At 35.3% G+C, this 25,245-nt stretch overlaps 1 protein-coding gene across 6 annotated transcripts in view; it reads right to left on the bottom strand.

Annotated features, from left to right (window-relative positions):
* Nucleotides 1-5,503: 5,503 nt before the first annotated feature.
* LOC123771489 (solute carrier family 41 member 1) overlaps nt 5,504-25,245 on the bottom strand; it is a 55,452-nt gene continuing 35,710 nt past the window's right edge. For 2 of the 6 annotated variants that reach the window (XM_045764048.2, XM_045764052.2), the window contains 8 exons: nt 16,415-16,618; nt 15,672-15,851; nt 15,240-15,384; nt 13,485-13,631; nt 12,998-13,145; nt 12,472-12,680; nt 11,126-11,274; nt 8,163-10,703 (listed from right to left, as the gene is read on the bottom strand). In XM_045764048.2, coding sequence (XP_045620004.1) covers nt 10,518-10,703; nt 11,126-11,274; nt 12,472-12,680; nt 12,998-13,145; nt 13,485-13,631; nt 15,240-15,384; nt 15,672-15,851; nt 16,415-16,618 — 1,368 coding nt within the window. In that variant the 3' untranslated portion in view covers nt 8,163-10,517. Of the gene's footprint in view, nt 10,704-11,125; nt 11,275-12,471; nt 12,681-12,997; nt 13,146-13,484; nt 13,632-15,239; nt 15,385-15,671; nt 15,852-16,414; nt 16,619-25,245 lie in introns of all 6 variants that reach the window. The other 4 variants (XM_045764050.2, XM_045764051.2, XM_045764053.2 and 1 more) reach the window with 4 other exon arrangements.

The following is a 25,245-nucleotide window of genomic DNA, read 5'->3' as shown; positions in this document are numbered from 1 at the left end:
GAATGAAGAAATGATTACTTTCCCTCTAGAGTCTAGATCGTATATATGAGAGTAGAAAGATACATTTAGGTAGACAGTCTACCTAAATAAATCTGTCTACCTAAATAAATCTTAGATGGTTTAAGATGGAAAATGTCGGATATAGTAGTCAGACAATTTTAAACGAGTTTGAATAACGTAAAAAAATAGTCAAAGTATTTATACGGAGGAAGGAACACAATGACAGTAATAGAATTAGATAGCAATCTGAAGAGGAATATTTCAAGAAACGCCAGTGCTTAGCCTTGGGATTGACTCCTGTCCAATCATTCAATCAAGAAACATTAAGCTGTAATTTCGTCACCCAATTGGCACAGATTGCCGAAAATCGTTGGTCCAGACTATATAGCTTTCTGTGCTAGACGAAATACATACAGTTGACCCTTGATGTCTGTATGACCTCGTAGAAAAATGAAAATCAGCAGCCAAAGAATAAACTGAAACTCGAATTAGCAAGAAAATCTCCAAATTATAGAAAAGCTTCAGCTTTAAAACCCTCGAATACATCTCGATAATTTTATGCAAGTAAAACAAAATAATATATGCATAAATTAGAGTATCAATGAAGCCAAAATTAAAAAAAAATAGGTAGAATGAGACCTTGGGATTATACTAAGAAACCCACCCCCCCCTCAAAAAAGGGTGATAGAGTTGAACTGGTGAATTTGTGGAGGCGATAATTTTGTATTGGCTAGTTGCTCCAACGAGAATATGGTAATTAATATAGCGTTGAAAATCAAACAAGGCGCACATGTAGGATAATACAGCGGTTATACCCCCCGAACCACCCCTGGTCAAAGCTGGGAAAAGGACGTTGATATAATCAGCATTGATACTTTCAATCCTACGTTGGTTATAAACGTTACTTGGCCATGGTTAAGCCCGCTAACCTATTGAGGAAACCCGCAGTATGTTGGAAATTAGAAAAATATTACAATAAGCAGTTGAGTACTCACTGAATTGCGCCTCGGTTCACCGAAAATGTAGTTACAGCTCGCCTTTTTCAGCAGTAGGTCTCACTTGTACTGAACTCATAGTCTTGCCAAAGTTGGGTGTGGTCTTGATGACTTAAGTTGACTGTGGTCTTGCCAACCAGCTTGGCCCTGTATGTCAAGGATACGTCTTTCCACCACTCCCGATAAGGAAGGCTTGAGAAGCTGTTGACAGGTGAATGCCACTTACTGCAGTAAGCACGAGGCTCTTCACAGCTTGGTATGGGACTCAGGGGTTCCAGTTTTGACAACTTTAAATCCTTCCCATGTTTATTTGATACCATTGTAGATGACATTGTTAACGAAGCACTTGCGGACGAGGTATTATTGAACGAAATAAGGAAGAAGTTTGAATATGGCAGCGTGTATATTGAGCAAGTCGGAAAATAAGTACAGTTTAAATGAAATCCAGACGAATCTGGAAAACTTGCAAGAGTAAAAGCAACTCAGAAAACAGGAATAGAATGAACGTAACATTAGGATTATAAATATCTATCTATCTTATTGAAAGATATTCAAATAGAAGGTAGAGAAAAAAACTCTTCAATATTGAGAATCTTACTGAAATCCAAGCAAACATGTAATTTATCAAGAGGATAGGCTGATGGGATTTCATAAAACATTTATGAAATCAAGTTTACGAGTATGATTGAGTTTTCTAAGGAAATGTTAAAGTTTATTTGCTATATTAAAGTAAAATAATGCTAGGCTGTGTTTGAAATGACAGGGAAGTGGCTTAGAAAGCCGGAGTCGAACATCTAAATTATCTGTTCATGATATATTGAACAGTGAGAAGAGACTCGAAACTATGGACAGATCAATCCACAGAAGCCCAGTGAGGCACCATCGAAAAACACTGTTAGGAGCTAACTCCTCTTGTGCAATGTAGGACAACAAATCACTACGACAAACTGACGGGCCCCAATAACATCCGGGGTTAAATACAGTAATGAGAGCAGAAGGTCATTGTGGCTAGATTGAGGCTAGGGAACAAGTACACATGGTATGTGAGCCGCCTGAAGCTCTCAAACACTGTTGTTCTTCACTATGTATTAGAATATGATGAAACTTATACACATACAAATCTCTACCTATAAACCTAAATTGCTCCTCAATGCAACAACTGGCATTTACTCTCACCCACTGATTTGTATTTGATACCATTAAAGATGCACTAAACTCCCCCACCTTAAATAAATGCTGTAACACCCAATGTATTAAACTCTCGATGTAGTTTAAATTGACTTACAAGACTGTTAGCCATCACTTCAAAACCATAAAGCCCTTCAGGCAGTACCCATAACTATAAACTTTAATAATTTTTACCAAAAATTGGCAAAAGTATGTGAAACAAACATAACAGGGAGACTCAGAATATTCTTGTCTAGGTTTAAGGTTCGCTGTCCTTGCACGCAGGGTGTGTGGGTGTGTGTATTCAATAAAAATTTGTTTCTTTAATATGCCATAATAATACTAATAATAATAAATAGCCACCATTGAGAAATACGCTCGAGATAGAAGACTGGCAATCAATTATATCACTATTGGCTGTCACCTGTGCAATCCCATTGTCAGACTCGCTTCAAGGTCCATAAAGATTAAAGGTTACTTTGGTCATTACTTCACTGGCCAATGTGTTCGGATTAATTGTTCTAGTTTTTTATGAAACACCTGACATTTACTTGTATTTGTTGATATAGCTCTCCTTCCAGTTCAATTAATTCTGGCAGGAATTATGGGATAGAAGTACATGCAACAAATCCAGGAACTGACTAACTATACACAAGCACACTAGGAAAATACGACAATCATCAAAAACTAGTTTTTATGGGTGCAGATCAGTCTACAAAAAGTTTGATGCAAGTTGCGGGTATAAATACTCATATTTATAACTATAATATGTTTGAGTAGGGCTGGGCACAGTCTCTATTCTTCATGGTGTGTCATCCTCTTAAAATATATAAAATAATTAATTATCAAAGAAGGCACCAAGCTGGGACAAATATATAGTGGTTGCTTCTTATAATAATATATAATAATATAAAATAATACAAGAATTATGCATGCACTTCTTTTGAAGAAATTATATGCAATCTGCAGTATAACATTTTGGCAGGAATATTTTATTTTTATTAGTACTGTATTTAGCAATTCATTTTTTGTGGGATTCATGCCCAAAGCCCAGCAATGAAACCATTTGTTATTTAGAGCATTTCAATCTGCATTAGGTAATTACTCATTCATTATAACATCATTTTCTCACTTTTGTGGATTGGGGAAGTATAAGATGGGAGAAAAATGGAATAAAATGAAAGGTCTTGTGCATGGTCATACATAGTACAAATACATTCACTCCCTCCTTACAAACAACTTCCAACGAGACTAATTCCTCGCCGTATCGCGTTGTGTGTACACTAAATGCATGCTTTCTCTCTCTTATTCATAATATCCACCCATCTAATTATCCTCTGCTCTTACCCTTAAATTAACTTTGCCTATACTCTCACCAGTTTATCATCATCCATTCGTTCAACATGGCCAAGAAAATTTCAATATGCAATTTTGTGGCTAATCAACTTTAATATTCACATTTCTTAATTACATTGCTGTTCCTTATTATTTTCTAACACCTGTGTTACATAGTCTTCTCAGCCTGGCTCCTTCTTTTGATAATTGCTTATTTTCTAATACCAAGCATTCGTCTCACATTGTTCATTTATACACTAATCCGTAACTTACCACATTCGTACCGCACTGTTGTTTTGCATCTGTACACAAAGGATTGTCATTTCACACAGCTCGCTTGGCTGCATTTTGATTTGTAATTCTAAAATATAAAATTACACTTCATACTTATAATCAGGGCTACTAAAACATTATTATAACAATGTGAGCTTTATTTATTAATTATTTACATTTCTAGCAAATTTAGTAAACACCAATCTTCATACATGTATCACATCTTACCATACATGTATCACATCTTACCATACATGTATCCCTCCTTACCAACTGCTTGAAGTCATCATGGAAGTAAAGAACGGCTGACAAGGCACTAGACACTTGTAATTATTTCAAAACCAGCTTCTATAACTCTCTCTTGAGGTATTTAAGATGTACAACTATCACATGCAGATGAACTTTGGAGATATATACGGATAGCAGAATAGCAATTATAAAAAAATATATTAAAAAAATATTTTACAATGTACAAAAATTTATCCAATAAAAACAAACCCTACAGTTACATAATTCACAAATCTAAATCCCTGTACAGTACTGGTACAGACCAAGACCACATGGGACAACAGAAAACTGCAATACTCCATTGTACTATAATAAAATGGTTATATTTTTTCTTCAACTATCCACTGCTAATATTTTAATGCTTAGTCTGAGTTTTTACTGCTTTATAAAAAGTCACGTATGAAAATATTACCTCATGAACTTGTGAACCAAAAATAAAAACAGTGTGTGCATGATTGTGCATATTAAACATTAAAATTTCTCAATGTTCAAAACAATACAAGTAATTCTTTTTTAAACATTCCACTCGTTTCTTATTAAGAGGGGGAACACAACCTTGGTGTTATCAACAAAACATAATTCATTTTCATGTCATTTTTATCTGTAGTATTGTACTATTAATGTTTTTGGTATCCAACAGACCATTATGTAACTAAATATGATGTAACAAATTGCAAGGAACACGAACATTGCAAATCTGTATGAATTACTGTACATTTAAAAAAAATTAATAAAAAAAAAAAATCTACAGTACTGATATCGCTGATACAGCCACAGAGCATTTCTAAGTGAATTCTAACATTAAGCAGTCTCAAATTTTACTACACTAGTGAAACCTAAAAAATCTAGACAACAATATAATGCAAACCTTAAAAATCCAAAAGGATTTTGCTAATGGAACCAACATCTAAAAATTCTGGTTCCCGTTCAGAACTTTGAAATATTGATTGCTCCAGCAAAACATTTTCCGGCATTTTAACATTCCCATTATACTGAAGTCTGTGTCTTTGACATTGCATTGGTAGTACAATATTTATTTTTGCCTTGTGGAAGAATGTCAACTGGAGGATGCAGAAGGACTGGTTCTATGGGCAGTAACTGTTTGCTGACTCCTTTCTTCCCTCATCATCACCTCCACTACTCTCCCAGTCAATGTTTCATTTACCCTTTACACCAGCTAGGCAAGTATGTTACAAAATTTATGCTTTTGCTCAATTATAAATCTGAGATCTACTTGGATGGAATATTATATTATATACACAATAAATTATCTTGTTAATTTTAGTTTAAAACTAATTTATTTTTATTGATTTTTTTTGTATTTTTTACTTTTAGTCATGTTCACACCACTAATTATTGTACTGAGAATGTTAAATAAAAGACAAATACAAAGAAACTAGACACAAACACAAATAACATATGTCAGATGTGTGTTAAGTAGGAGGATCAAGTGCTAAATGATGTGGGGAAAACAAAAAGGTCATGAAAGTTTTGAACACCACTATGAGAGTGGCCAAGACAGAATGCAGAATTTTGAAGATCTCTAACATGGTGTAGGAGAAATTACTGTATTAGCCAATTCTTCCAAACGTTTTGCACTCTACATACACATTAGTATATGCAAATATGAACAAATTGGGTAATAAAATTAAAAAATATACAGTAAAACTAAAAGTGAAGGAAATCAAAGAGGAATATGATGATAAAAAAAAAAAAAGAATATGGTTTATGTATGCAGAACATCATGCTAAAGAAAACACTAAAGTGGTTCCCTAGGAAATTACAACAGTGTGATGTACCTTTACGAAAATCACTGAAACAGGACGAGGACAGAACCAGTGTCCTGGGTCATCCCAGACGCATCATCCTGGGGTGACCCAGGATGGGTCACCCCAGACGCATGCCTGGGGTGACGCATGGTTACTCCATACTGCTCCAATGACTTTTACTAAATTGGTATGCATTTGCAGATCTATGTCGTTCCAACAGATCATATATCTTTTAGTCTTCCAACGTGGTAGCACAAACAGTATGTCAATGTGCCTGTATTAAATTTGTAAGTGAAGATGTGATCAAGGAATTCCTTGGACTATATACAGTATTTACAGGTGTGTAATTACCTCATGTAACTTCCCAAGTGTAGTTTCAGAATGAGAGTTACACTCTTGGTGTCCCATCTTCCCAGTAAACTTTGTCATATGATGCTTTGAAACTACTGATGGGGGGGGGGGGAGTATTTACTATTTGTGTCTATAGAATTGGGCTATTTAGCTCATGGACCCCGCCTTTCTAGCCAATCTATTTTTCCTGTATTATGTCTACTACATATATTTCTCTCTAACACACACACATCCCCAGGAAGCAGCACATAGTAGCTGTCTAACTCCCAGGTACCTATTTACTGCTAGGTGGACAGAGGCATCATGGTGAAAGAAACTCTGCCCATGTGTTTCCACCTCCACCGGGAATTGAACTTGGGCCATTTGGACTACATCCCTCGAGCGCTGTCCACTCAGCCGCAAGGCCTGTGTGTGTGTGTGTGTGTGCGCGCGTACACGAGACCATATTCCCAGAAAAACTGGAAATAAACTGGAAATGAATAATGAAAGTGGCGGTGCTCCCTACGAGTGGATACTATTACAGTATAAACCCAGGTAATTTTTGTGCCCATGTGCCTGAATGCCGATGTTGGAAAATTCAGAATTACAGCTTAGATACAGTTGCAGATCTCTATCAATAATATGATGTGACAAGTTGAGAGCCACCATACTAAGCAGCAACTCTGGGTAAGATCAAATAAAGCATTTAAAAAAATAACAAACTCATTAACTGTTTAGCGGGACAAACAATGGACGGACATATAAATAAAACAAATATGAATATTATGAATTGTGTGTAACTCAAGTGACTAGGAATGTATTAGAATGAGGTGAATAGGAATTTATAAGGAAAAGCGCTTTCATTGGAAGGTTACTGTGAATCAAGATGAAGGATGATGGAAAACTCACGGCCATGCGATGGAACCTATGGGCCATTCAAAGCTTCTTATTGAAGGAAACTAAGGGCATTTGGAGACAAAAATTAGAAGTTCTGTACTGTTTATGATATATCCTGTTAACTGATGAACTATACCAAGTAAAAAAAGAAGGAGGAATTTTTTTTTAAATTGACAGCATAATAAAACTGAAATATTGAGTAGAATAATCCTTACAGCATGTAGGAAATGTGAGGAGAGATTCTGCTTTTACGACATATGTCAAAATAATTATGGGTACTTTGACTGACTACCAAGTCTATTCTGTATACAGTACTATATTTTAAATCAGCTATTGTGAAAATTACAATTCACCATAACTTGGTCAACTTGTGGCAACTTTGTGTACCAAAGAAAAAGCCGAAATTGGAAATGAACCTCTGAAATACTTGGGGGATAAAGAAGCCAACTACATACATTTCTATTCAATGGGGCAACATATTATAATTTTGTGTTAATAATGAATTTTCTCTGGGACAGGCAGCTTGTGTATATACATACATGTTAGGCTTATATTGAGATCTCCCAAGGTCGAACTACTGACCCTCCCCAGGATGTAACCCCACAATAAGCCGACTGAACTCCTGGGTACTTATTTACTGCGAGGTGAACAGGTACATTAGGTGTTGGGAAATGTGGTTAACCATTTGTGTCCCGCCTCGGGATTTGAACCCAAAATCTAAATTTTCAGTTCATTCCATCAGGTACAGTATACTGCACTGTTACTTAATTGGAAGATAATTGTTTTTACTTTTAATTACCTCGTACCAGCTTATGTCAAATTTGATTCTCTCCATACAATTCCAACAGTTAAACTAGGCACTGTACACAATAAAAATACCCTAAGCTATTATGCTTGAATTATAACAAAATGAATGAAATGCATTAATAGCATTTTTTGCTTTAGCCTTACTACAATAAAAAGTGCATATGATACATATGATTTATAAATATTAAAGATGCAAGAGCACAGCTCAAAATGAATCAACAAAATCTTAACTACGTACTGTCATGATCAAAACATTTTTTAACGAGATTAAAAAGGGCAATGGGATAAAAATATACAAAAAAGGGTTATTTGAATTAATTCAACCTAATCTAATATATAAACATACACTTGGAGAGAGCTGCATAATCTGTGTTAATGCATTGTGCCGAGACATAGTTGATGGAGAACCTACAAAATTTAATAGTCAGCACACCAAATGCAATAAAATTAACAAGTGGAAACAATACTGTACAGAAATGACTGAATTGGCAGAAATAACTTATAAAAGGGTTAAATTACAGTGAAAAGATAAATTCTAGTTAAACCAAAGAGAGAATTTTAAGGCGAAAAGATTATGTAGCTAATGAACGCCAGACCTTTAGTTCAATAGTAGTTGAGAAGTTGGAATTAATGAGAAGGATTATTGTGCAAATATGTGCTGTATCTAATGTAATACTCTTAAATGTAACTTATAAAATTGGCAGATGTTACTCTTAAATTTGATAAATATTTAGATAATGCTACATACGTAAAACAGTTTTGCAGAAAATAAATAATGTAGCTTGTTCGTCTAAGGACCCAAAACGTGACAATGATCTCATTTATGCTATTATAAAATAAGTAAATGTCAAAGTCATGCAACCAACATAGAAAAATATAACTACTCAGTGCTTCAGGTTTAATACACTCCTGTACGAAGTTAGTATAAACCCAGGGATACAAATGGTGATATTAATTATGACGTCGCACGAGGAACGTGAACTACAGTAGTTTGTCTATGTATTGACCAGTACTGTATTACCATATTACTACATGAACTAATGTCATTTTGTATCTATATATATTTTGTTTTTTTACTAAAGTTTTATTAAAGTTTTTTACTAAAACTAGTTCTCAAAAATCTGGCTTTAATAGCTAATAAGTATGGAATTTATTGCATGTTAACTTTGAAACTACAGTACTGTATCCTTTTTTTTAGGGCACCTATAAACTTTTGATTTTGTATGTGCTACAGTGTATGTTTCTCTGCTGTGTAATATTACATCTTTTCCATACAACCATACACTGAATTTACAATACACTTATCTCTCTAAATATGCTACTATCAATTCAAAAAACACTGGCCCTAGACTGTATGTATGAGCTATACTTTCATATGTATTTCTACATTTGTCTTGAGTGCTTTAGCTAATCAGAAATGTGTTAGTAGATTTATGGGATGAAAAATAATTGAGAAATTTATTGCCATTATTAGTATGCTCTTTACCATTAGTATAAATTTTCTTGATAAAAATATATAAATTGAATTTCTTCACAAATTACTGGGAAAATGTTATTACATAACAATATTGCACTTCAAGTACTGCACCAGTATTAGGTAATATTATCACAGATATACTTCAAATCATCAAATGAAGTCAATATGAATGATTTTACATGTAAATTACCATTTAAGATGATGTAATGGTTTGTAAAATGATAAATACTTAGGTTATCAGTTAAGTACAAACTTTTCTCTAAAATCTTATAGCCATAGTATGCCAAGCTTGCTGGGAAAACTGACAATATGGCTATGCTCTGATATACATTTAGGAAGAAAAATACATTAATGGCTAGAAAATATTGTGTGTTTACATGCAGTTACAACCACTTGTCCACAAACAGAGTTACAACCTTATTTATCCTCAGTCGTATGTGCGAATACAGTTGTAGCCACGTGTACACACATGAGACGGTTACAACCTTATCTATCCTCATCCGTGCCCGCAGTCACACTCATTTGTACATATACTACATACAGTTGCATTACACTCTCACCTCTCCTCAATGGTACGCATGCATGAGACTGAACCTCAACCCTGCGGGAACACTAAAGCCTGAGGTACAACTTCTTCGGGATAAAATAACACAAAATACTCGCGCGCGTGTGTGTGTGTGTATTTATGACATGACAACATAGAGCAATAAGGCTACCTGTTGCTATCATTATATCTCAAACAAAGTGGGGGGAAATAAAATTTAAATAAATCTTAAAAACATATTTTGCATTATAAAGTAATTATCATAAAACGAAGATGCACATTTTTTATTAGCAAACCGTTTGCTTCGACAAGAACAATTCATTTAAGTTAGAAAAATAAATAAGTACAAACAGTACGATATCAAGAATTTTCAAGATTTGCGAATGAAAAACTTGAACAAATTCTTCCTGAAGTGTATCATATAGACTCCAGTCTCATACTTCCTTACTACCAGCCTCAGTAAGCTTAAAAAAAGTAGCACCTTGTTTATAAAAGTTTTGAATATTCTTCACAAAATTTTCATCACTGTAGATTTGCCATATATTGTAAACTGTCACAAAATACAATAAAAATACATATAATGAACATTTACAAATACCTATGTGATAAATAATCCCCAACAATGCATCCCAATGTTAGTCGCCAAGATCGGCATCTCCATCACCAACCAGGTAGAGGAAGTGGAAAGCTATGGCTAGGAGGCCTGTTCCAAGGAGATCTCCGAGGGCAGTCAAGTATGGAATGGCAGAGTTGTCTGGATCAATGGACATTTTCCACATCCAATGCACCATTACATGTGCAATATACAGTAGGATTGCCACCTGAAAAAAAGTATATGAAAAAGGAAAAATATATAAGAAAAAATTGCATTTAATTTTGTGTAACATATAATTTTATGCATTCATGTGCAATCAAGCAAAAACCAATTACAAAAGCAATTAAATATGACTACACTGAACCTTATTCTAAATTAAACAAAAATTGACTTTTTAGTCTAATAAATTACACATGTTGTACCTGGAAATGTGACAAAAATGCCGTTCTGAAGATATACTCAGTGCAACAATCACATGGAACAATGACTTATCATGATACAATAATCAAGAGGAGGGAGGGGGAACCGATGCATTTTCTTGTCCTAGAATGGGGAGCCATAGGATTCCCAAAGGAAGGAAACTTTACACTAGCATTACCACACACTCATGGCCTGAAGGAGAAATTAAACAAAATAGGGGATTCTTACCTGGAGGAATGCAGCCAGCAGGTACGTAACAACAAAGATAGGAGTGAGGGACGTGTGTCCAGCCTTAAGGTACGAGATGGTGTACATGAAGACTAAATGTCCTGGTACGACCAGAAGTAAGAGAACTCTTGCAGTTCGAGGATGACCAGCTGTATTGATGCAAAAATTTAGATTACTGACTCGGCACTGAAAGGTGAAATACAAATATTACATTAAACAAACTAACAGCTGATTTGTATTAGATGTGACTGTGCAGGCAGGATAGACAGACTAAAATGCTAAGGAGAAGAGAGGAAGCACATTTTAAAATGAAGTTAAGGGCATCAAAAGAAAAGTAATTATCAAAAGAAAGCATTAAGCCACAATGAATTAAATAAAGTCTTGGGAGTGATGATCAAGGAGAACTAGTTATTTGGGATTAATTGCATAGGTCAGGCACAAAACCGATTAGGTTATTTTAGCTGCATGTTTTTCCTAGAACACGAACAATCCTTCATGACAGAGCCCTGTGCCTAATTACTGCTTGGTGGAGAAAAAAAAAATAGTGCTTAGCCATGATTATGTAGGGCATACGTAAATCTGTGTATGTATTTACATATGTAGGTTAGCTTAGCATTTTAAAAGCACCGAATCACCTTCTGTGGTTGATTGTTCAATAAACCCTTGAACTATATGTTTAACACATCTCTAACCCTGTCCATGGAGGACAGAAGAAAATGTATATATGCTGGTTAGCATTGTAAATGTGTGGCCACGTCTGTGGTAGAAAATAATAATAATAATAATAAAAAAAAAGTGCTTAGCCATCTCATCCTGTCAAGAGTAAGACCCCAGGTAGTTTCTCTTGCAAGATGAACAGGTGATGGTGCTAGCCATTACACCATAGAGTAATTACCTAAGTGAAGTGCACAAGTCTTGGAGCTTTTCCATCCCAAAATCCTCCAAGACTGGGGCTATATAGTCAAACTAGCTTAATGCAATATTCTGATAATTTCCTTTCCTTTCCATACCAAGAGATAAACAAGGAATTCATATATAGAGTAGATAGATCAGATGACAAGTACATAGGTTCATCCAAAATCAGAGGAATTGTCTTTAAATACAGCACATATAACATTCTGCATTCATGTTGCAGTTAACGTATTTATAAATATGGAACCAATGATGGAGAGGAGATAGCTATCTAACTTAATGTTTAATTTTAATTTATATTTTAATATGAAATGTATCTGAGGATGAATTCATTAACATATTAAGGATATTCTACTACAGTACTGTATTAAAAAACCTGCAACTTGAAAATGACTAAAAAGCCCCACCTGCAACCACAAAGTTCTCATAATTACCCCGAGCACAGAACGCAGAACAAGGATTGATGCACAGCTCGGCCACAAACTTGGGCATCTTGCCAAGAGGAGCTGCAGCATGAAGAGCAGTGGACACACGGGAAGCCTGCACCGCCACTAGGTTTCCTCCAACACCATTGATCACAGGTTGGAACACCGCGATGCCCTTGTAGTTGGCCACTGTGAAGTCTAGAATCAGACCTCCCATGCTAAAATATAAAGCAAAATTGGAGCTTTAATTACAAGACCAAGTCAGAAAGGTAATCAAAGATAATAACAATTAAACCAGATACTGAAGTGCAAGATGTTCAATAAATTAAACTACTATGCGGTAAAAAATAATTACCGTACTTCCTGCCATCAAGTCCTGTAAGACAATTTGGCAAGCGTGTAGCTAAGGTTTCATAGAGTTTGGCGTTGTTTTTTAAATGTTAAAGATTGATGAACTATAATGACAAAAATATCTTACCTCCCCACAAACAGTAATATATGAAAATATTCCAAACCCATTAAAAGATGATTTTACCTGGAAATCATCATAGCCGAAATGACAGGAGTCCATCCAGAGTAGAGAACCTCCCTGGTATGCTTGTTGCGACCAGCAAGCCACACCCATAGTGGTAAGGAGAGCAGGTAGCCAACCACAATCAATGGGGATAACCATATATCAGAATCTGTAGTAAAAAAAAAAAAAAAAAAAAAAAAAGAATTATTAATTAAATTTTCATGGCTTATACTTTTTAATTAAACTTTTTATTTGTAAATATTGCAACTCCAACCATATAAAGAAATCTCATCTAGTAAATATTTAAAAATTAAATTTTTGTTTTAAATCCATTATTTATAGCCATTAACAAAACCTTTTCAATTTTATTTTGGAACACATAACATGGTACTGTACTGGATCTGATCGTTTCATGTCTCGTATCACAAATCAGCAGGACAGTGACAAGCATTCAAATTCCAAATACTCATACGATAGACTCTTTACAATACTATATATAAAACCCTACCTTTTGAAATGTAGAGTACCGAGGCAATCCAAGCCAATAAGCCGAGAGTAGTTAAGTCCCCAAGAGAAGCAGCTATAGGAGTAGCAACATTGTCTGGATTAATGTTGCACTTTCTTGATGCAAGAATGACTCCAACCATGATCATACCTGACGAAGAATGCACAAGTTGTAGGACACATTAGGCAGTGATGTGGTGGAGGCAGACTCCATACACAGTTTCAAATGTAGATTTGATAGAGTCCAATAGGCTCCAGAATCTGTACACCAGTTAAATGACAGACGAGAGGCGAGACCAAAGAGACAAAGCTCAAACCCCGCAAGCACAACTAGGTGAGTACATTGGATGTAGCCGTACTGAAGCCAACATACAAGTCAAACACCCATCCACCACCTGGTGGTGGATGGGTGTTTGATTTTTTTTATTATTATTTTATTTACCGTACATATATATGTACAAGAGTTCTTACGTTATCGTAATACTGACATGAGGAACATAGCTGACCAGCCAGAGACATAGAGCAAGAATATCTTTTAGGGTTAAAGAAATAATAAACACAAATGATGTAAAACTTCACAAAAAGTGGAAAAAAGTGAATTCTAAGAGTGAACAGTCGATGATGGAAAAGTTGAGAAGAGCAGGTAATTGAGAGAAGTTGGAGAGAAAGGCCAAGAAAGATGGAGAGAGACTGTGGGTGTGTGTTAAGAAATGGGGATTAGGGTGTGAATGGTGAACAAGAAGTGATGGGGGAAATAGAGCTTACATACAATCAGGAGAGAAAGGCCAAGAAAGATGGAGAGAGACTGTGGGTATGTGTTAAGAAATGGGGTTTAGGGGGTGAATGGTGAACAAGAAGTGATGGGGGAATAGAGTTTACATACAATCAGCTTGTTAATTAACACTTGTGTTCTGGGATCTGGTGGTGGACCATATCCAACTTAAACACAAGTAAACTGGGGTTAAGGGAACCAATGAATCGCCATCTATCAATGATTACATTATACTGTATGTTTATTCAGCTGTTTAACATCAGAGAATTTTCATTCCATGTTAATGTTTGCAAATGATTTCTCTCAAATATATTACAGGAAAATGATTACATTATAACTGTATTTTTGGCACATGCCCATCTTCAAAAAACTGAAGAGAACTGGGTATGAGAGGGTAGGTAGGGCTATGTACAATGTGTATAATTTGTTCACATTTATTCACCTGTTAACTGTATTTCATAATTCTTCATGCAAATGTTTATAAATAATTGCTTTATTGTATGGTAAAAAAGACTTGCATTAGAATTAAAGTCATACATTTTTGTTTATAGAATAATCATTAGCCTGTCCTGAGATGATTTTTTAAACATTTTACATCTGTGCCATGTTAATTGTAATTATTTCTTTTTTTTTTACAAGCAACATTTAAAAAATGATTGCTCTCTATTGCTTGTTAACTAATATATTGCATAACAAAATTGATTGGTGAATTTTCACAATGGATACCACAGCATGAAACTTCTTGATCAATTACTTTGCTTCTTTGTCTTTCCTACTATATTATGGGATTATATTCTAGTTCCACAATAGACTGGATTAACAAATACCCACGGATTTCCAAAGAAATCACCACAAACAGATGAGAATAGCTACTGTAAAACCACAACTGAAATCCTTCTGTAACCATTAGTTACTTTAGTTTTAATCCAGTAATATTTAAAAACTTGCATAAATAAAAACAAATATACAGCACACAGTCCATCTTACTTAAGATTAGCGAGGCAAGAGACGCAGTGACCAGGGCCGCGGCACAGAGCAGCAGTGCGTGCAACAGATCAAAGTGCCCCTCTGGAATCCATCCCATCACCACTGCAGCTACAGATGCCAGAAATCCAACCACTATAGCTTGACACTGTTGAAAATTGTAGGTTTTGCCATCAAATTAATTTTTGAAACTACTTACTGTGTACGTAAAATACTCCAAAACATGATAATAAGAAGGGTTTGACAATAAAATGTAAGTTACTCCTTACCAGTTTTATTTTACTGTATATGTTAGTCAATTTAAGATGCAATATTTATTACCGACAACTATCCATTATATGCGTATCTTAAGGGTGTAAACAACAGCATTTCCATGATATAATCACTGTCGTAACTTTTCCTTAGACAACTATATAGTAAACCTGAATTACAAACCTGAATAAGTGCCATGTTCCCAATGATCATTGACACACAGTCTTCTCTTTTATCTAGGTGGCCGAGATTGGCATGAGTGGAGAGCCGTGATGCTAACGTCATTTCCAGATTTCCTTTCAAACCCAGAAGAGCTGGCACCATTATGAAAAGTTCACTCACATCTCTAAACACATCCCAGTGCTAGAAAGAAGCATTGATAATACAATAATTATAATATATCAGTAACAACTGTGTTAAAGAATTCTTGCCTCTGTTTTAGTTACAAAAATATTGTTGTTTAAAAGCATTATCAATGCTGTATTGATTGGCTACAACACCCATTTTTTAGATGCAGTTTTCATGTATTTTCAAGTACAGCACTAACTACAGGCAACAGAATTACCACTTTTATACATATATATATATACATATCAAGTGCAGTAACAATATTGACAATTATAGACATATGAGTTATATCAGGGAATGACTAAGACTGAAGAATTATATCAGGGAATGATTAAGACTGAAGAATTATATCAGGGAATGATTAAGACTGAAGAATTATATCAGGGAATGATTAAGACTGAAGAATTATAACAGGGAATGATTAAGACTGAAGAATTATATCAGGGAATGATTAAGACTGAAGAATTATATCAGGGAATGATTAAGACTGAAGAATTATATCAGGGAATGATTAAGACTGAAGAATTATATCAGAGAATGATTAAGACTGAAGAATTATGTCAAAGTTTGTACAGTACCTGGACAAGATCAAGCACCAGTCCCGCTCCCACCATTCCCAGACCTGCCACTAGGAAAGGCAGCATAACTTGGGTCAGGATGGATAGACTGGTTTCTTCATCACTTTCCAGTGCTTCCCCTCCATGGATTAAAGATACCACTTGGTCATCATCCGATGTTGACGAGCGCTCCTCAAACAACCCATCCCCCACCTCAATACGTCCCTGTAAGGTAAGTTTCTCAATACACAACTAAAACGTTACACTAATTTACTGCATTATTTCCTCTCGGATAAAAGTTACATTATACAATACCACTTGCATATTATAGTGAAAAAAATACAAATTCTGGACAATATTTTTAATGTGCCATCCTTTTATGCAAAACAGCATTCTTTATGTATGTGCTAATGTGTCTCCACGGGTACTATAGTTTATAAATAGATTTACAAACACATCGTACAATTCTCCTATTCAATAATATATTGAACAACCACTTCAAACAAACTGTATCTTAGAAGCCTACAGTAACCATCCTAATATTTTAATATACTGCATATAAAGAACCCGCTTTGGAGTTCGTACAAATTAGGTCTCATAGTAGAGTTGGCTTCATTCTCGACTCGCAATCAAAGATGCTGGGTTCAGAGGGGGGGGACAAAAATGGATGGGCATTTTTTTTACCTAATACCTCTGTTCAACTAGCAGTAACTAGGAACCTGTGATTTAGATAACTGTTGTGGGGTTGTATCCTAGGGAAGGCCAGCAGTTTGACCTTGGAAGGACCTCAATACTCTACAAGCTGAAAGTACTGAATATATATATATATATATACTGCAGTATATATATACATTTGGTTCAACTACCAAAGGCTTTCTTTGTACCAGCCACTTTCCTCTCCTAACTCACCCTTAACTCAACTTTGATTACAACAATTCCAACTCTTATCAATCACACAACCCAGGTATTTAAAGTGATAGACGACCACTCGTGTTCACATCACACGCACACACTTCTCACTACCCATGTCACTCTTCATTACAGTATATTGTTTTAGAGATACACACACATGACTACAACCCCCTGTACCCACTGGCATGAGATGGGTAAACTAGACACCTTCCAGGAGAGGATATCAGAGCATTACAGGTAAAGGCTAAGATATACTGTGTTGTTTGATCTATTATATTACCTTCTGCTCTCAGGTATATATACCCTCCACAACAATTATTTACATTACATCTTTTCTTCATTGTATGCCAATTTACTTCCATGCTCCCATTCACAAGAATAACATAACCCATTGTTTTGTACATCTTCTATTAATTAATTACATATTGTAGCTAAGTGAGTATCTGTTCTTTTTTCACAACTGTTACCTGCTTTATACTGTACTATTAAATGTCTAAAGTCTTCCTAATTTTAATTTATTCCATATTCTGCCATCAGATACTATTTAGCCTAGCTTTGTATTTGTCATTCACTCTCCACTGCTTACTCATCTCATGGATGCATACCGCACATAATGTTATTTTCACAAATACAGTCAACAAATAAGTAGCCAGTCCTGCTCAGCCAAAACTGAACCATGAGAATGAAACACACACACACTTGTGTAAGAGTCCACAAAATTGTACATATATTACCAATCATGAAGTGAAATACAGTAAAATACATCTTCCCTCACCCCCTTGTTTAATCTGAAAGATTTGATATTTTGATTAATATTCTTAGTAACTAGCTGAAATGTTTCTTATAAAAAGTAGATAGTTACATGCATTTGTAATTCAGTTTTCATAAAATTTAAGGTCTCAAAATGTATGCCTTAAACATGAAATCCTCCCAATTTTCCAGTAAACAACAGAAACTATGCTTATATCCTAATCTTATCAACTCCTTTGCCAAGCAGATCCACCTTAGACAGGCAAACATGGTATACAGTACTGTATATTAAATGAAAGGTGGCCCTGTCCACCTTCCATTGTCACACCTGAACAAAAACTGAAGAGGCCACAAGAAAGAATATTGAACATGCCTTGCATATGTACAGAATGGAGGATTACACCCAGAGAAGCCATAATGGGTTTTTATGCCTAACACAGAAACCTGCAGTGGCCTCTACAGAACCGGGTGCACAGCGGGTGGACCCCAGGTGAAAGATGAGGGGTATTCAGCTCCTCCAACTCTATTGTAATAGAGTTAGTGCCGCAGAGGATAGAGCAGCAGAGGCATAATCGACTATCTGATCATTCCCAATGATCCTCAGTAGGGGGTGAGCATCTAATTCTCTGTTCTTTGGTCTTATAGCAAGCAGTTGCTCGGTGATGGACTGAGATAAACTTTCCATGGTCTCTGCACCCCTTAAATTATGTGGCAAGACAATTTGCAAAGTTCCTTGTTATGGTGAGGCTACAAGTCAACACGTGCTTGGAGTGTAGGCATAACCTGAGGTGCAGCAGAAAAAATTAATCAATTGTTATTTTTGTGGGAAGACACCAGTAACCAAAATGAATACAGTACCTATACAACCAAACCTAATCTCACCTAATAGGGAGTATTAACCCTTGAACTGTTCCAACTGCTATCTGCGATTACCGCTTGTGGTCGAATCACCATCCATGTTTTGTTTAACATTCATTTTGTGAATTTGTTCTTTGTTATGTGCACCACAATGTGTGAATTTTAATTAGCAGCACTGTTTAAGACTTACCCCTCTCCAAAAAAAAAAGTACATTGAACGAACCATGTGGCATTAAGATTACCTGCCAAGTTTTATTCACTGAGCATGTCCTAAATATTGAGAAACACGAATCTATAATCTACCACTAACCAATGATCATTTCCTAGTAACAATAAAATGCTGAAAATAAATGTGAACAGTGAAGTGCTACAACTAGTCAATCATGTTAAACACCCGAGATGCACGATTTATTTAACGGGAAACTGTGCACTCAAAGTTAAGAGTAGGATCAGTTAAGAAAATAAAGTGGATGGGGCAATAAAAGTTCTGGCAAGGAAAAATAATATATGCATACTGTAGAGGTCAGTGTAAAGAAAACAACTTCTACAGTATGACCTCACACTGTAAAGGTCATAGCCAGAAGTCATTGTAAAGAAACAGTGGTATGGTACCAATTCTTGTACAGTATCATTGTGATACTGTATACAGGTGGGGAAACAGGGAAATTATAATGTATCATACCCAGTTGTAAAAATTTCTATATACCTGTACTTATTACAGTATTTCTTGGAAAAAAGAATAAATAAGAGAAAATTAAAGAAAAGAAAATAAAAGAAAAGAAAAAATAAGAAGGAGAATGCTTTTCTGCAGTGATAGTAACCAGAAAAGGCCAACAGAGATGCCATTTTGCATTTAAATGGGTATAATGTAAGTTAGTCTGTTAGGCTTATTTCAACTCCAGTTCTCTTATTATGGTACGACACGTACTACCAGCATTAGTATGGAACCTGGCACCATGATTGTGCTATTCAAAATTCGATCCATGTAATTCTCCTTTGTGCAGTCGGCACGGCTGCTTTCACACCTTCAGTCTTAAGTGATATACATCCCTAAGATGCTGCATCCGCATTGACAATAGGCTTCCGTGTAGAATAAGTAATCAGAAGATAGTTCAAAGCTCTGCATGTGTGAGTGTTACCAATTGAGGTCAGTTGGGAGTTAGTGAATAGCTCCTGGTGGTCCGACAGACCACTGGAACATTATCTAACACAGTGCACAGTTACAAACCCAATAAGATTTTAACTTAGATTTAACAGAGTAGAAGTTGTTAAACACACTGGGCAAAAATTTAACTGAAGTGACCATACGAGTCATAAATACTTATACTTCGCTTAAGTAAAACAGAAACAAGCAACACTTAGTGGGCCAGCCAGAGGCTTAAGACCCATGCAGGAATATCCCTGGAAAAAAAATCCTGGTAAGCAATGGTAACCTTGTCCCTGAGCCCATTATGTGCCTCTGTAACCCTTTCCACTACTGCCCACAAGATGGGTATGGGGTGCATAATAAATGAACTAAACTAAACAAGCCTGTCATCACTGACCAATTTTTAGATAGTATCAAACCCTTCAACAAACACCTATGCAGTATGCAAAAGTGAAAAATACAAATATTTTATTAGCACCAAGTTGCAAAATTTGAATATTGCAGCAGCTGGTCAATAATAATGAAATAAGGAATCACAAAAGACTTAACCCAAATACGTCTACTCAAAGATTCAGAATGAACACTTACATTCAATAAGGAAACCAATTCTCTTTGCATGTACTGAGTTTCTAAAGTGTGTTCATTAAGAAAGCATTCACTGGACATTAATCAAGTAGACATGCTTTCTATCTATGTGACCAAACCTAAGAAAAAATCCAAAAGCAATCAATTCTAATTACCAAACTATTAGGTCAAAATATCTTTGAAAAAATGTAATGGAATAAGTGCAATAATTATAATTACACAATAAGTATTATTTTTAAAATAATTGCAAGAGTTACTGTAGATAATTCATACTTCATGCATAATTAGTCATTCACTTAAGAGTACTGCCATCAAATTAATGCCACAATTATTCCATTACATTTGAGTGTGTGAAGTGACTTGATATTTAACATATTCAAAGATTTCAGCAAGGGTGATGAATGTTGTATGGGATTAAAGTTTGTCACTATTGTAAGTGTTGATTTACGTTAAGAAATAATGGGTCATAGGTAATTTTGGGTTGTAGATTCCCAGGTACAGATACCATGAGATACAGATAAATAAAGCATTACTAAGGCAGAACAAGGTACATAGTACTGCTTTTTATAGAGAATGCCAACTGTTTTCTAAACTGTTTTGTTACATTTTGCATATGACAATTGATATTCAGTTTGTGATCATTGTGAACATCAAGGAATTTCCCATGAACTTTGTTCACAATTTCAGTACAGTATTGTTCATTCTTAGTTCAATTTGATTAGTTGACTTTTTTCTATAAAATACATAATACGTTTTTTCAGTGTTAAACACGATTGTTAATAGTCACCCTCAAATAGACATTTTTAGTGCAGTATTGACTGTGCCAGTTAGAATAAGTGGGTTAGCATTTGTAAAAATGAATGATAACACATAGAATTTGGTTTATCTGTTGCATGGTATTTAGTAGGTAATTGATGCAAATGAGCAATAATTATGTTAATTTTAAGATATATACAAGAGTTGTGCCATTCTTGTACAGCCACTAGTACGCGTAGCATTTCAGGCAGGTCCCTGGAATACGATCCCCACTGCGAAGAATCGTTGTTACAACCAAGTACGCATTTTACTGTTGCGTTAAACAGGGGCTACAGTTAAGGATTTGCGCCCAGTAAATCCTCCCCGGCCAGGATACGAATCCATGACAAAGCGCTTGCGGAACGCCAGGCGAGTGTTTTACCACTACACCACGGAGACTGTATTGGCAGCATGGAAGACGTAGCATTGTTCACAAACATGTCACTGAGGTAAAATTGAAAATATTGATGGGAGAGACCTGATTCCAGAGCGGTGCAGTTTGAAAAGAATACTGCGGTTAACTGTCATAGGCCTTACACAGGTTAAATGAACCAAAGGGGTACTCATGTTTGTCAAAAGCTGTATATATCAAGTATATTAATATCATAGTATATTAAACCACCAAGGGTATTTTTGGGGGGTCTGAAGCTATATTGGTAAGCACTAAGTATATAATGGTGGATAATTGGGGATATAATGGGGTATGTATATAATTGGGGCCCTGCCTGAAACGCTGCGCATACTAGTGGCTTTACAAGAATATAAACACCATGCTATGTATCCTCTCAAACCCAGTGTGCCTTCTTGTATATATATATATATATATAAATAAATAAATAAATAAATAAATAAATAAATAATGTTTATCTAGGGAAGAGTAAAGCTGTTCCTACATTATCTTTTCAAATATTTTGGACAAGGTGGGCAGGATTGAAATAGATTGAAGGGTGTTGATTTCAGTGAGATCACCACTTATGGAATTGCATTACCAAAGTCATTTTTATTAATTAATGTTATGGTGGAAGCTGTATCAATTTAGGTTTCCTTATAAATTAGGGTTGGTATTGCATGAAGGTTACTCAATTTAGTTCATAAAGTTGAGGAAGTTTATTGCTTAGTATTAAATTTCTGAGTCTTGCATTATATTTAGCTACACCTGTGTTAGGAACTCCAAATATCGCTCCCACTGATAAGTTTGCATCTGAACCCTATGATTGGAAAATATATACTCTACTATATACTGGACTGGGAATATAATAGATATAAAATATATACTATATACTGGACTGGGAAATATATTATCTCCATAGATGACTCTAGTTTTTATAACTTTTGAGCACGATAGCTCCTAATGGTAGAAAAATTGTAGTATCATCACTTCTCTGGTTAGGGATAGCCTAATCAGAGTCAGGTTAGAATTCCTATCAAACCCAGGTTGGTTTGATAGATTTTATTGCCCTGTAAGTAAATAGGGATCTCCTATTGTCTGTACTGCATGGAAGCTTGGTGACCCAGTTGTTGTTTCTTGAGTCATATTGTACTCCTTTTTAATTAACACATTAAGACCAAAGAGCCAAAGCTCAAAGCTACATCATGACAATACAGAACTTTGAACAACGACATGTTTCCTTAATCTCACCACTAAATGTTGGTAGATTTTCATGACCAAAACAATGGGTTCCAACTTCTTTTTCATTATACAGTATTGTAGTTTTTTACAGTAACCATATTCTACACACACTACATTGCATCCCAGTGCAACATTCTCCCTAAATACGAGATTCTTAGGAATGACGTAAAGTCCCTCTCTGACCTCACGATCATCACTTTTTTTAACTTTTAATTGCAGCTAGTGTCGTGTTTCTTTATTAGATTTTATAAAAACCATTATAAATGAAACTATGGCATGTCCAATAAAGTTTACTGGTCAACTTGGTGTTTCTCTACACTGATGTCAGTACTTTAGACTTAAGTCAAGCTTACTTGGCCATGTTTTGATAGGGGGTAGCCTACCAAGACACCTTTGCAAAATGAACTCTTGCCTATAGGTACTCCGATGTGCATTTCAACCAACCTTGACACACTTCTCAACAGAGATACTCATTTTGCCATCTCAAACGACCATTTTTTCCTCGAGTACAGTAATCCATTTTGTCACTTTTTTCTCCTCACACCACTTTCTTTTCACTCACACAAATTTATCCTTGTCTTCCGAAACCCTCTTTCCAGAAGATCCAGATGCATGGTTCCACTTACAAGCCTCTGTAAATTGGCTTCCCATTGTTGGGGACAGGAAGCCTACTTATCGAGGTCACCCCAGTCAAACGACTGGCCTTTTCCAGGATGCAACCCACAACAGTTGCCTAACCCGGGTACATATTTACTACAATGTGAATAGACGCATCAGGATTATGGAAATGTGCCCAACCTTCTCCGTCCTGCCCAGGAATTGAACCAGGGAGCCAACTGTGCTGATCATTGTGCTAACATTTTATAGACACCTAATATTTAAAAACACATTACTCCCAAACTGTTTAACTTGTGAAAAATGCATGACCAAAACTTACACAATCTCCAAAAACTGTACTTGTGTAGTTTTGTAAAAGAAAATGTTCAACACAAGGCCTTAAATCTTCATTAAATAGCACCCAGTGAATTTAATGCCAGAAAACTACACTTTAATTAGTACAGTTTTAATAATAATAATAATTATAATAATAATTTTATTATAAAGGAAATCCTGTACACAGGTAGTGGACTGTTTGTTTCAAGTACAGTATTACAAAACCTGAACTAAGTAGTGTAAGCCTAAACACTGTAATACTTGTGAAGGAAGCCAATGTTACAATTTCAATGAAAATACAGTATCGAACATATTTTGAGCATAGCAAAGTAAGATTCAGGTGTTTGTGTGCCTATTAAGTTTCGGTGGCCATTATTGTCCTAGCACAGGAACCATTCTGCCAAATTTACATGCAAAATAACCACAACCTTAACACATGCTAGTGCTTATTGGAGTTACTGTGTTGTATATCAGGCAGAAACAAAGGCAGAATACAAAGATAATACAATTTTTCGGAATTTCCAAGTGTCTATAATATAAAACCTAAAAGAAATTTGGCACCAACTGTATGTACAGTATCTTAATTGAAAACCCTTTTGACAAAGGCTTCTTGGATGTTCAATTTAATTCATTAAATACTTTTAGCATCTTTTCAGGTTTGTTCAGTTTCTATGTTGGAATTTTATATTATAAGAATAATGTAAGATGTTCAAGGAAATTGAAACATTATTTTTACACTGCTTGGAAGGTCAACATGGAACATTAGCGAGGTATTCTCGACCTTCAATAAATGTAAAGTTGAGAGGTCAAGCACAAGTACTGCAGTGGCTTTATCTAGTTTTTCTTAATAAATTTTTCTTAATTCTTAATAATTTTCTTAATACTGTAATAGTTTTTCCTGAATCTGCACATAACTACAAATTTGACTTAAATAATGCAACTACTCATTTTATAACTATATGAAACCCACAAATAAATCTTAGTATACTGTACTGTATATCATTTTACTATATAATATATTTTAGAACAGAGCTAAATGCTATTAGCAGGGTGGCCACAACTTTTCCTTACTCTGAGCACACACGTGGAAGCAACACCCACTTTTTGTCTTGCTTTTCAGGTAAGGTATGGAATCATGATAAACTTAGATATATATAAACTTAGAATGATGAAAGCTGTGTACAGTACTATAGCACAGCAGGGAGTATGAGCACAGCAAGGAGTGTGAGCACACAATTACAC

Source organism: Procambarus clarkii, chromosome 76, assembly GCF_040958095.1.
Source record: "Procambarus clarkii isolate CNS0578487 chromosome 76, FALCON_Pclarkii_2.0, whole genome shotgun sequence".
NCBI classification, from domain to species: Eukaryota; Metazoa; Arthropoda; class Malacostraca; order Decapoda; family Cambaridae; genus Procambarus; species Procambarus clarkii.
Note: the sequence above shows the minus strand (reverse complement) of the source record. Positions and strands in the feature narration are given on the sequence as shown.